This window comes from Montipora capricornis, chromosome 10 (assembly GCF_036669925.1).
Source record: "Montipora capricornis isolate CH-2021 chromosome 10, ASM3666992v2, whole genome shotgun sequence".
Classification (NCBI taxonomy): domain Eukaryota; kingdom Metazoa; phylum Cnidaria; class Anthozoa; order Scleractinia; family Acroporidae; genus Montipora; species Montipora capricornis.
The window spans coordinates 67,588,188-67,600,602 of NC_090892.1; the positions used below are offsets into that span (position 1 = coordinate 67,588,188).

Consider the following 12,415-nt stretch of genomic DNA (forward strand, 5'->3'; position numbering starts at 1 on the left):
CGATCAAAAGGAATTAACAAACGATCCTCCCCTCTGGCCATTGGGGTTAAGGACGAAATCGTCCTTGTATAATAACTTGGAGACTATTGACAGCGCATGTGAACGCAATTAGTGGTTTTTGACCAAACGTTGTATCACTCACTCCAAACATAAAACTTAGCAAAACTGTCATTTCCCCTCTCCAATTAAAGTGAAACATGAATTATTCAAAACAAGAGTCCTCTGGAGTTTATGTTAATAATGAATGTGGCCACCGCTATATACAATGAAGTTCTACTGTTCTTCTATTCTTATAGAGAGGCGACAGAGAAACAATCCAGCGCCGTTGGGGAAGTGTCGGCAGGCTATCCTTGGTCAGTAGTAGTGTAGTTGGAGAAGGATGGCCTGCCTCTGGTCTCATAAACTAAAGCACGCCTATTTGGCCCACGCATAAATTTTTCTGATCACGGAAAGATATCGAGGATTTATCAACGGTACATCCCGTTTGATGTACCTGACTTTTAGACGGTCGGAGTGAGGGAGAAGAAGATAAAAAGAAAAGAAGGGAAGGACCGGAGAGAGAGCGGTTACATCACGAATCACAGGGTCGGAAAAAAATAACAGATGTCGGGCGAAGCTGAAGGGTTATGGACAGGCGATATAGAGACGAGTTTCCAAGAGGCACTGGCAATCTACCCGCCCTGCGGAAGACAAAAGATTATGTTGTCAACAAAGGACAAAATGTACGGTCGGAACGAGCTTATAGCACGTTATATCCTAATGAAAACTGGCAAAGTTAGAACTCGGAAGCAAGTGGCCAGCCATATTCAGGTCTTGGCTCGGAAAAAGATTCGACAGTTTCAGTCAAGAATAAAAGAGAAAACTTATATTAATGATGGCTTACAAGAAATGATTGCCATGTCATCGGCGGAGATCTTGTCTCCCGTCGTTCATCATACGAGCGATGGTTACAATGCTCCTCCCTGTTCAGAGATTCTACCCGGTCCTCCGCCTGCATTATTACACTGTTATTCATCCACCGGGCCTAGTCATCACGGACACTTGATGGTTGAAATCCCGCGTTCCCGTACCCCGCCGAAGCTACAGTTCCCGGTTACAAGAGACCAGGAAAATATCTCGGGGCTTTCCCCGCCGCGCACTCCGCCGAAAATGGAGGCACATTTTAATGAGAGTGCTCTTCAGACTAGTTTAACCTGGGAGGTGCCAGACATCACTCAAGAGCTTAACTACAAAGAACAAACAGAAGATTTTACTTCGCAGTTTAACATCGTTGTCAATAACCCAAGCGCCTGGCGTGCAGTACCGGAAGTTATCCATAACGCCAGATGTAAAGACGAGCCTGTAATTTCAACGTGTGCTCTTGGTGTTTCTATGTCTTCCTTACCCGAGACTCCAACCTTTGATGATTACTTGGTTTACGATGCAGATCAAACGTGCCCTTCAATTGATTTCTCAGAGATGTGAATTCATTCCACGGGGGTAATTATAGACCATAAATTTATGCGTTTTTCTCTTTATGTTTCATATTTTAGTTTTAATTTTAATTTTCAGGCATGAAATGTTTTTGGAGATTTGCCGCCTCTTGAATTGGTCTCTTTTAGAAAGCACGAAGTAAATATGGTGGATAAACATTTATTTCTCGTTGGCCCTGCTTCTTTGTTTCATCGGTACTTGTCAAAAACAAAACACGATTTATGAGGATGTTTGCATTGCATCATATTTTTCTATTTTGGAATCAGATGATGATTAGGATTGTTATATTCACAAAGGCACAACCTATTTAGGTTAAGGGGAGCGCATTTTCCAGTTGCCAAGGCCTTTAATCTCGTGATTGGACATTGTCAATCTCTGTGGCCCTCTCAACAGCATCTTTGATTCTCTTTCGCCTTTAAAAAAATGTAACGAGAAGACAAAGAAGTCATTTATTCTTATATCGAAATAGAGTTCCCCTCAAAATTAATTTTTATTTCATTAATTTTGGTCGAAGATTTGATATTAAGTTACGTGTCTATCTTTTTTTGTTTGCCTTCAAAGTTCTTTGCCACCCGCCCGGTGCTTCACGCATGATAAGTCAGGCGCCTGTATCTTAGAGCCTTTGCATTCATCAAACTTACTAACTTATTCCTCTAAAACAAACTTGGTTTTGATTAAAATTTACGGTTCAGTGTTTTCACATGCTTCAGTTTGCACTTCTATCAGGGTAATTGTGTATCACGATTCTCGGTTTATTTACCAGTGAAAGCTATCAAAACAGAGCGGGATTACTTCGCCTGAAACTGAGATAATTTTACTTCAATCATTTCCGATCTCGTTGAGTCGTCCTTATTGGCAAATTTCTTTCAATTTTCTTGGTCTGAAGGTATATAATATATCTTTTTTTTGGTCCATTGTAAAATGTATTTCAATGATTTTTATTGGCGAGTAACCATGATTTATTACATGTTATTGTATGTGTGCTGCTTTTAACTTGTTTTGGGGCCTTTCCACAGTAAACGGGTAATACTTCTTTCTCTTTGTTGGAAAGCCAACCAACTGCTAAACGTTTAAAGTACGCTATGATAATCTCGAAACCAGTAAGTCTCAAATGAATTTTATGTTTTTCTCAAGCTGTGTTTAAGCCAAACCCTTTTAAATCATGTTTTACTTCTTGAAAAGCCGCGAACACGATAAAAGGGCAATGAATCCACTCATTGTTTTCCCGTTGACTCGATCCGACAAAGCGTAGCAACATTCATAAAAACCTTGCAAGTGTTTAAGGTGGTTAATTAACGCTTGTTTGGTTGTTTTGGGATCCAATGACCAGGTATCAGTGGCTTCACAGTCAAACGCTTTTGTGAATCAGTCGACTAGCTCAATGAAAGTAGTGCAAACACACTAGAATGATTACAGGGAAAAAAATGGACTAGGAACAGTTGAAACTATATAGGACATTTCATACTTTGAAGCATCATAAATATTCATGTTTTTCGGCCATTTTAACTAGATCAAAAGCAATAAGCAAACTGCGGTGATAAATATATTATAATTAGAATTTTAACTTGACATTTCGTATGATACAACATACATCTTCAGAAGTGATGGTTGAACAAATTTTAAGAAAATCTACATGTACGTGTAAAACTTTGAAAAAGATTGTTACCCTCAAGTTGTTTTAGCCTAGGTTTCCAAAGTGAAGTAATCACACTCTGTCTCAAATTTTGTATAAGTAAGTTCTATGGTTTTGTTAAGTTGATATTTCAAAACACCCACCGAATCAAGTATTTTTTTCCCTGCAAAGGACATCCTCTTTTTTTTCTCCGTTTAGCGTCGTCCGTACGACCCAAATTTTTGGCATTTTCAAAACTGAAAAAAAAAATTAACGACGTAGTGAAACCACTTTTTTGTCGCATAAGAATTTCGGTGGTTGATTCTTTTCCCCATGTTGTCTTAATTTTACAATAACACCAACCACTTTTTCCGCCATATTGATTTTGGGTTCGTATCTTGTTGTTTCCAGGCTCCACAGCATCGATGCTGGGGTACCAGGTCTCCTATTTCCGAGAGTTCTTCTTATTTTTTTCTAGTTTTTTTTTTTCAATCCGACCGACCGACCCAATACCAGGAAACTCATTCGACACTAACCAAAAAAAAAAAAAAAAAAAAAAAAATGGATTGCCAAAGATCGTTTCCGTAGATTTCAAAAATCCAAGATTGTGCACACATCCTGTTGTTGGGATTGCAATGACTTTTACATTGGTAAAACGAAACGTCGTTTACATGACCGGAAAACGGATCATTAGAGAGCCCTTACAGGTAACATTTACACTTGTGCTGTTGCGGATCATAGAATCAAAATGGGTAACAACATCAAGTGGGACCATTTGGAAGTCTTGGCAAATGGAAGATAGATGTGATTTACCCTGTAAAATAAAAAAAAACCTTAATAATACACGAACTTAAACCAAAGGTAAACGAAAACGTTGGCAATAAGAAAATCTGGTTTTATTAGCCAATTAAACAAGCCAGTTTTCACTGCTTATATTACATTTGTTTGTTAAAGGGAACCTCCACTTCCACAAAAAAATTACTTAAAATCACATTAAATAACTGTTACAGTCAAGTCAGTCTAAAATATTTTCAAACAAAGCGTTTGTATTCGAAAAAAATGTATTAGAATCGCCTATTTTTGTTTTCAAATTTTGCGGGCGCCGCAATCTTGAATAATTGTGACGTGTTACGGTTGCCCTATTGTTATTAGACAAAAGAGAGACAAAAGCACTTTTTGTCAGAACAATTGGGCAACCGTAACACGTCATAATTATTCAAGATGGCGGCACCCACGAAATTTGAAAGTGAAAATAAGCGATTTTAAAATTCACGTTTCCCGATATAAACACTTTTTTAAAAACAGATTTCGATCAAATTTGTTTGTAAACATAATTTCCTTTGGTTTAAACTTATTCTGTAGTAAGAGTGGACGTTCCCTTTAAGAAAATTGTTCTTAATCTAGTTACTAGTCCCTTTCAAAGTTTTACACAGTAAACGTCAAGTTAAAATGCATTATAATATGTTTATCACCGCAGTTTGTTCATTGATTATGAAACATATTGGTCGTGATCGTTCGGTAATGATGAAATGAATAGGATGCAGATTTATGTAGAGAGTAATAAGTAATCGTCCGAAGCACGCTTAAATCGAACTTTAATTGATACCGTTAAGCTTAATTAACTCTTTCCTGTACAGCCCAAAATGTTTGGATTTGGATCAATGTGTCGAATTACTCTTTATTCAACCACGTCACCGATTTCTTGTACTGAACGAAATTTTCACAAGAGCGTCATATCTTTGTTAGCCTGTTATAGTATAGAATCATTTTAGGTTGAAATGACGTTCTTATTTGCTAGTAATCAAGTTTTATTTATTTACAACATAATACTTTATTTTGAATGCTATTTACTCCTTGAGACTTTTATTTTCTTTGTTTTTTTTTTTTAAACACGATTTTGGTGATTTTTGAACGAGTGTGAGTTGTATTTTGTTGCTACGATAAAGGTAGCAAAGAAATTAAGCGAAATTTAAAGTTTATTTGAAGAAAAAAGCATGGAACAGGGGTCTTTGAGCCCAACCTCGTTCCCAGGACCTCTACCTTGGCTTCTGGGCTTGTTCCCAGGACCTTTCCCTGAAGCCAAAGGAGAGATCCTGGGAACGAGGTTGCTTTGAGCGAAACTCCTTCCCAGAGTCTCTCTTTTAACCGGCGAGGTAGAAGAAAGACCCTGGAAACGAGGTTGTCTTTGGGCTTGATTGAAAAGCTTGGTTACTGAGTCTGCAAATTATTTCTGCAAATCACAACGTCTGAAAAAGGATCAAGCACTGGTGATTGGCTCTAAAAGCTTAGCCGTAAGCAGGTCCTGCTTGGTTGAAACAGTAATTGTGAGGCGAATTTTTTTAGGCCAATCACTAGGTAGAGTGATGCAATACCAACGTTTTTCATTTGAATTGTTCTATTGAAGCGTTTTGCTCTTCTATACAAAAAACGTAAAATATAAGCCTTAAAGTCTTAAAACTAAGCATAAACGTCAGCTTTTTTTACCGTATTTTATATCAGATTATTTTAATACTCTTTGTTGTCAGAAACCTAAGGTTATCTTAACGGATTCTTGTTACTCAGTTGTAAATTGTATTTTTCCAAGAGTAAATTAGACAAGAGTGTTATGACATGGATGGGTTCCCCAGCACAACCACAACTGAGTCTATTTTTAGAATACCCTTTCTCGGGAAAAAATTAGTTGTCATGTCCCTCAAAAAATATGGCAGAAGCAGTCAGGCGTGACATGGCTTCTCCTGATTGGTTAAAAAGTAGCGGCCTTTTGTTTGTTTTCGTGAGTAAAGTGTGTCTAAAAGTGATTGCACTTGTGACTGTGCTAGGGCAATACCGGACATTGATAGAGAAACACTTCTATCTCATTCACTATTGATTTTTCCCTTCGAGAACCACAAATGTCCTCGGTATGTCCGATGAGGAACAAAAGCGAGCCAGCCTCTTTCTGTTGCTTATAACCAAGCCGGTAAAATATACTAGTGTGACGAAGCCCCGAAAAAGCAACCAACCAAAGCAAAAATGGTAGCACTATAGCCCTACCAGCTTCCCCCTTTTCCATGGTTCGTGGGGGACTGTTTCAGGAACCCATGACCCGGAGCCTACAACTCTATTGTGTTCGTCTAACGGCGTTTTCACAGACCGATTTATTTTTAGATTGAATTTCCCGCGAATGAGACTTACACAGGAGCCCGTTGACCAATTACAAGAAATTAAGCTGGCGTCATAGGGTCACCGAACCGGAACTGCCTTTGTTTTTTGACCTATTTCGCGGGAAGGGCTAGTCTAAAAATAAACCTACTTGTGAAAACGCCGTTTCACAGACCCTGTATGGAAGTTGCACGCTCCAGATGGGCTCCTGACTGTTTCTATTTTAGTGCATTTGTGGTTTAAAGACGGTGCCTACGGATTCAAAGGTATTTTTGCATGGTTTATGAGTATGCGGGAAAAGCAGATCTTAACAAGTGTTATTGAAATCCAAAAAGAAAATCGGGGGTAACCACTCATTTTTCAAAGATACCGCACAAAATATGTAAAAAGCTTTATAAATACAAAGCAATGTATGGCGTTCCTCTCCAAATTGAAGCTTAATTATTTTTGAAAAAAGCACGCTTATACCAAGAGCACTTTTTGCTTTCTCCACACAGTTTTAAACTGCGCAAAAATATCCCTACATTAGTAAGCATCACTCATGGGAAACCGAGTGCCAAGAGATGCGCAATAGCAATAGTAAGCTTAAAAAAATTAGGGGCCTTTAGATTCTGGGACGAGAACGTGTACAATATTTGACTTCTTTTGGTTAAATGACGAAACGATTCCGCGATTACGTTTACTTGGTTTATTGGTTGTCTAAAGAACTGTTACCACTTTTTCCACCAATCAGAAGCCAGACTAAAATGTTAACCAAACACGCGCGCGCATTTCCCGCACTTTGAGCAACTTACATAGCAGAAGTTAGGTTAGAATTTTATTGATTTCTTCACGAAGTCTGCGCACGTTGCGCGTTGTCAAAATACTTGATTTTGCGGCTCAATTGAAAATCGCTTGAGTCAACGTAGTAAATGTTTTGATCTCCATTGCAGCATCTTCAGCTGGCAAAGTGTACAAACTGTATATTGTTTATTTTGTCACAGAGAAAACTATTTTCATACCAAATCTCGGCAGCTATCGCCTTGCTTGTGCCTATTTTTTTCATGTTACGCCAATCGGATCAGCTTACAGTTTTTCCCCTGCCTCCCCTCCGTAGCTTACCTACAGTAACTTAAGTATTATTTGTGTCACGTTGATGCGATCAGATTCAACCTGCTTGCTATTAAATGAATATCATAGTGTTCTTCGGAAAAGGCAAAACACATGGTCCGATTTTCAATTAACTTGTATCGGAAGTAACTTAAGGTTTGCACCGCGGTTCCTTTTTAAAATTCTAACCACTTTATCAATCAATGAGGAATCTGGTATAATACATTTTCCGCGTTTTTCGCAGTGTACAATAGTTCGTTAGAAATGGTTCGCAATGGTACAAGTAATTGAAAATTGCTCTTGCGTGTAATAAATTTTAGAACATTGCTGTGAGTTATGCTAATATTGAGCAGTTTTGCCTTCGTGTATGTTAAAGTATCAAGCGCATACGGAGATGCAGTTGGATGTGATTTAGGTTTGATAAGAGAAAGCATTATTTTTCTTTACATTTTGCGCTTTGCTTAAAGTATTTTATTAATAAAAAGTAACAACGATTGTTTGTATCTGTTTTTCTCCCATTGCTTGACTCTGTCCCTGTCTCCTCAAACAGCTGTTTTCTATACATGGAAATCACTGGCTACCCATCATCCGATCTTCATTGTGCGAGGAAGTTCGTTGTTTATCAGTCCCCAATGATTCAAGAATTCCTGCTTATTTACAAAACAAAATTGTCCTTAAGTAATTTGAACCTTGACGGACTAATATATACAGAACTGATGGTGAAGGAACACTTCGCCAAAAATTATTTAACAGGGGCACCCAACGAGAAAATAGTTCAAAGCCACTTAAACATAGCATTGTTAAATGTATTTTAGTATTTAACTGGTAGATATAGGCATATTTTTATCCCCTAAAAATAATTCATCTGTTCGGATTCCCTAGCTGAACGTGAAGTGATCCGAAAATTATGGGGATCAAAAGTTACCTTTTCGAAAATTTAAGAATAAAGGCTCCGGAAAATTCTAGGTGACCTTTTTAGGGTAAAAATCCGTTAAAAATGGACAATTAGACCATTTTCCAGATGTTTAAAAATCTTAGGAGAGGCAGGCAAGCAAGAAATTTTACAACAAGTGTTCCGAAAATTCTAGATATCAAATCGTCTTCCAACAGATATTTTCTGAAAATTGACGTTGGGTACCCCTGATCTAACCGTGTAGTATTTGAATCTTCCTTGAGTTTATAGCTTAAAAACTTTCATATGCAAGTCACACTTCATTCACCTGAAGTGAGCGCTGTCCAGGCTTCGAAGAAACTACGATTCCCTTATCCTAAAATATGGACAAAACGAAAGAAATGAAATAATAATAATTACAACGTTGCCCACAAGGAAAACGAAAGGCAGGGGCCACTTTCTCCTGAGACCCGAAAACTTTTTGGACCCGTGAGACTATTATCCGCCCGTTGTGCAAACCTTCTCTTTTATTCTCTTTTCAATACAAGAAAAATGATAATTGCCAAATGTCATTCAGTGAAACGACTTCCTTTCAGAGTTACAAAGTAATACCTTATTACATGAAATTTTCGCGACACGTTAATTTCGCGAATTTCGCGATTTAAAAAAAAATCGCGAAATTTAAGTGACGCGAAAATTAAATGTCGCGACAATAACCGAACGCGAAAGTTAAGTGACTCACATTATGTCAATAACTAAAACAATCATTTTGAGCTTTTCTGTGGTAATGTTCTGATCCTCTTCATCGCTACTGCTTTCCGTCTCTACTCCAGGTAGCACTTATTTTGTGCAATCCCCAAACTGCCCGTTTACTGGCTGCGGATCCCTGAGTGTATGTCACTCAAAAACGCAAAATTAAAGTGCGTCAAAATGCAAAATTTTCGCAAAATCGCGAAATTAAGGTGTCACGAAATATGCGAACCTCAAAATCGCGAAATTAACGTGTAAAGTAAAGTGAAGGGTTAGGTGTCACGAAATTTTCGTGTAATATGGTACGTGGCAACTGACAGATGCGCCTATAGAATAACAGCTTCAGTATTTTTACTTTGTGCGCGATGTAGACGATAACTCTTCGCCTTGAGGTGATTCAGGGGACACAGCTCCTCTTTTCCAAAAAATCAAAGGGCCAAGCAGCCTACGGAAAGCCATCTTCAGTACTGGCAGCCTCAGAGCATACACGAATGGGTTAACGAGCGAGTTCAATGTGATTAACACAAAATGAAGATCTCTCAACCAATGAATGACCTCGCAGCTGCAGCCGTGACATAAATTCATGAGATAGATCATGATACAGGCTGGACCATAACACGCTAGGAAGGCCAAAAGCATCACCAAATGTGTCTTGGTTAATTTTTTCTCCCACAGCAAGTGTCGCTCCTGTGCCTTGTTTCGTTCATTATCGTCCTGGTGCAACTCAACCAACTCCTTGACTTTCTTTTTTGCGGCCAAAAACACGCGCACGTACGAAAATAATAAGATAAAAATAGTGCAAAACAAAGTCAAGTTCGCAAAAACAAAGGCGTACGTAACAAAGCCAATGACAAACAGCAAGCCGCTGCACGCAATGGACAGGACCCAGATGACAACAGACCCTTGGAGGACTCGAGCATTCGTCATGTTCACATGGTACCAAAATGGAGAAGTTATTGCTAGGTAACGGTCGATTGTCAAGATGACCAGGCTCAACAAAGAGGCGGTGCAGCACATGAAATAGACAAACTGCGACAGCCATGAGTTGTGGACTGACAAACCATGTGCTTCCCTCCAGTGTGTAACCATGGACAGCGGTTCTACCATCACGCCCACAATCAAATCAGTGATAGCCAGGTTAAGAATGAAAAGAATGAAAGGTGTGCGGTGAAGATTTTTGTTTGGATCTAACAGGACTGACAGGATAATCAACAGGTTACCAGGGACTGTGAAGAGACAATACACTGCTGCTGTACACAAAGTAGTAATCGACACCTCTTTTGGTGCTCCGACCCCCTGGCAGTGGCTTGCTCCCAGGCTCATCGTTTTTCTCTACGGTTAAGCAGTCTTGAGATTTGTGTCTACAAAGAAAAACAAAAAAAAGAACTTTTTAATAGTGTTATCGTCTTAAAGAAGAAATTGACTGCTTGCTTCTCAGACACACCGGGTCTTGGCGATTAATCCAATCAGCTGAGTAAAGAAAAACCAAGCCGGAAAACAAGTCTGATTAAAAGGTGAAGGAATATATTATCTAAAGCCAAAATTTCGAAATGCGCTGCCTCTCTCTATCGTTCATTTGATTTGAATTTTGTTAATTGTTAACTTCAGTTTACAGTGTCCCCAATTAGTGCTCCAGCGCTAGAACGACTAGACACTTAAATAGTAAAGTTCCTTTTCTTTTGCATGTTTGCATTATTGTCCTGGTGCAACTCTGGTGTAGCGCTTCCACCCGACTCGATTAGCTTTGCTATTTTCGAGTGGCACTTGTGCTACAGCCTTTTTGTAAAATAAATGTAATAAATGACTGATGTTGTTGTGAGTAAGTCACGTATAACAACTGAGGTTTACAGAGAGATTTTCGGTTTTTGGTACATTCATTTGTTTATTTATACATTCATTTATATGACCCATTTTCTACATGAATACTCAAACAAGACGCTCCATAAAGCGTACACTGGGTTGCCTGTGGTACGTGTTACACAAAAACAGAAGGCACTGCAGGGTTCCAGTTAATTTTTTCAAGTGGGGCGTCTTTAAGACCATTTGAGGGTCACCCACATGTCACGCCAGCAGAGGCCCTTCACGTTCACACCTTTAATTATTTTGTAATGTCCTGTCCCATTTTGAGGTCTTTTAGATTTTTAAGCTTTGGTAATAAATTCAGTTTAAAGATAACAAAACACGCTCTTGAGTAAAACTCACTCGTTTCTTCTTTAAATAAATACTATTAGTCTGCAAAAAACTAACTGCAAATTGCTCTGACGGACGTTTTCCAGCACGTCATGCATGTCTTGCAGTTGCAATAAGCAAACGTTTATTGCACACACTAAGAAAGGACTGAAGATGTGGTTGCCGCTTCATAATTCTTCTACTTGTTAGTCTAATCTGACGTCACGTCAAAATATTGTTTGGCTTTACGTTTGCACCAAAAAGTATCGTACAAGCCAGGAGTTAACAGAAAAAGACAAGAAAAAAAAAACATAGTTTTATATATAACTCTGAATCAAATTCTCATCGAAAGATTAATGAAAATCGATCGTAAAAACACGAAAATTTCTGCACTCTTTGACTTTTGTGGTGCTTTGTCAAAAGCACCATAAACGTGCACGTGATCACCTTGTGTCAACTGAATGAACTAAGGGAAAGAATGTTAATCGTTCGTCGTAAGACAACGTACTTTTTAGCCAAGAAACTTCCGTCTTTGGTTTTTTAATTTTGTTGTAATATTTAACTGAATATTTACATTTCATCTGTCGGGTCAGGAAGCCTTCTTTGTCGGGTTCCTGAGAAACGTATCTACTTTGTCCGGCAGGGTGAACTATTTACACAATCGCAAGGTTGAGCGGCCATGTAATTGAAAATCTGAACATCTATGAGATACATAACCCTAATTCGTATATCAACCTCGTCACATTGAGTGTTTAATCTCTGCATAGATCCAATTATCATTAACTCGGTCTTAGTCACATTTAAATTCAACCTGTTGGCTCTCAGCCAACAGTTAAGGTTACTGAGTTCAGGAGTTAATGCTAGTTTAAGCTTTGTTAAAGTTTTTGCAGTTAGGGTTATATTGGTATCGTCAGCGAACATTCTCGGGGAAGCCTCCCGGAGGCAGTTAGGAAGATCGTTAATATACATTAAAAATAGCAAGGGACCTAATATGCTGCCTTGCGGAACCCTATAAGTAATAGTGCGAGGAGTTGACAGTCTGCCATTAACGTTACATCTTGTTACATAATGCTTTGATTGCTATGATTGTTATGCAAATTTTCACAGAGAATATTATGTTATAAAAAATATCTACGGATGGATCGTTAAAAAATCTTTGTTTTAGCGGTTTTTAGAACATAAAAGATGCAACGCTTGACGAGAAATATTATTTTTGTTAATATTTGAAAGAAGAAAAATTTCGCGGGAATCGGGACGCGGTGAAAATGAGTTAACAAATTTGCATAGGT

General features: G+C 38.4%; 2 protein-coding genes across 5 annotated transcripts in view; one reads left to right on the forward strand and one right to left on the reverse strand.

Annotated features, from left to right (window-relative positions):
• Positions 1-315: 315 nt before the first annotated feature.
• On the forward strand, positions 316-7,818 carry LOC138019281 (transcriptional enhancer factor TEF-4-like). The gene is made up of 2 exons (XM_068866015.1): positions 316-1,479; positions 3,497-7,818. The coding sequence occupies exon 1, from the start codon at positions 604-606 to the stop codon at positions 1,462-1,464; it is 861 nt and encodes a 286-aa protein (XP_068722116.1). The 5' UTR covers positions 316-603; the 3' UTR covers positions 1,465-1,479; positions 3,497-7,818.
• Positions 6,904-12,415, reverse strand: part of LOC138019280 (adrenocorticotropic hormone receptor-like) — a 29,125-nt gene continuing 23,613 nt past the window's right edge. For all 4 annotated transcript variants that reach the window (XM_068866013.1, XM_068866011.1, XM_068866012.1 and 1 more), the window contains one exon: positions 6,904-10,318. In XM_068866013.1, the coding sequence (XP_068722114.1) occupies positions 9,309-10,280 (972 nt within the window). In that variant the 5' untranslated portion in view covers positions 10,281-10,318 and the 3' untranslated portion in view covers positions 6,904-9,308. The remainder of the gene's footprint in view (positions 10,319-12,415) is intronic.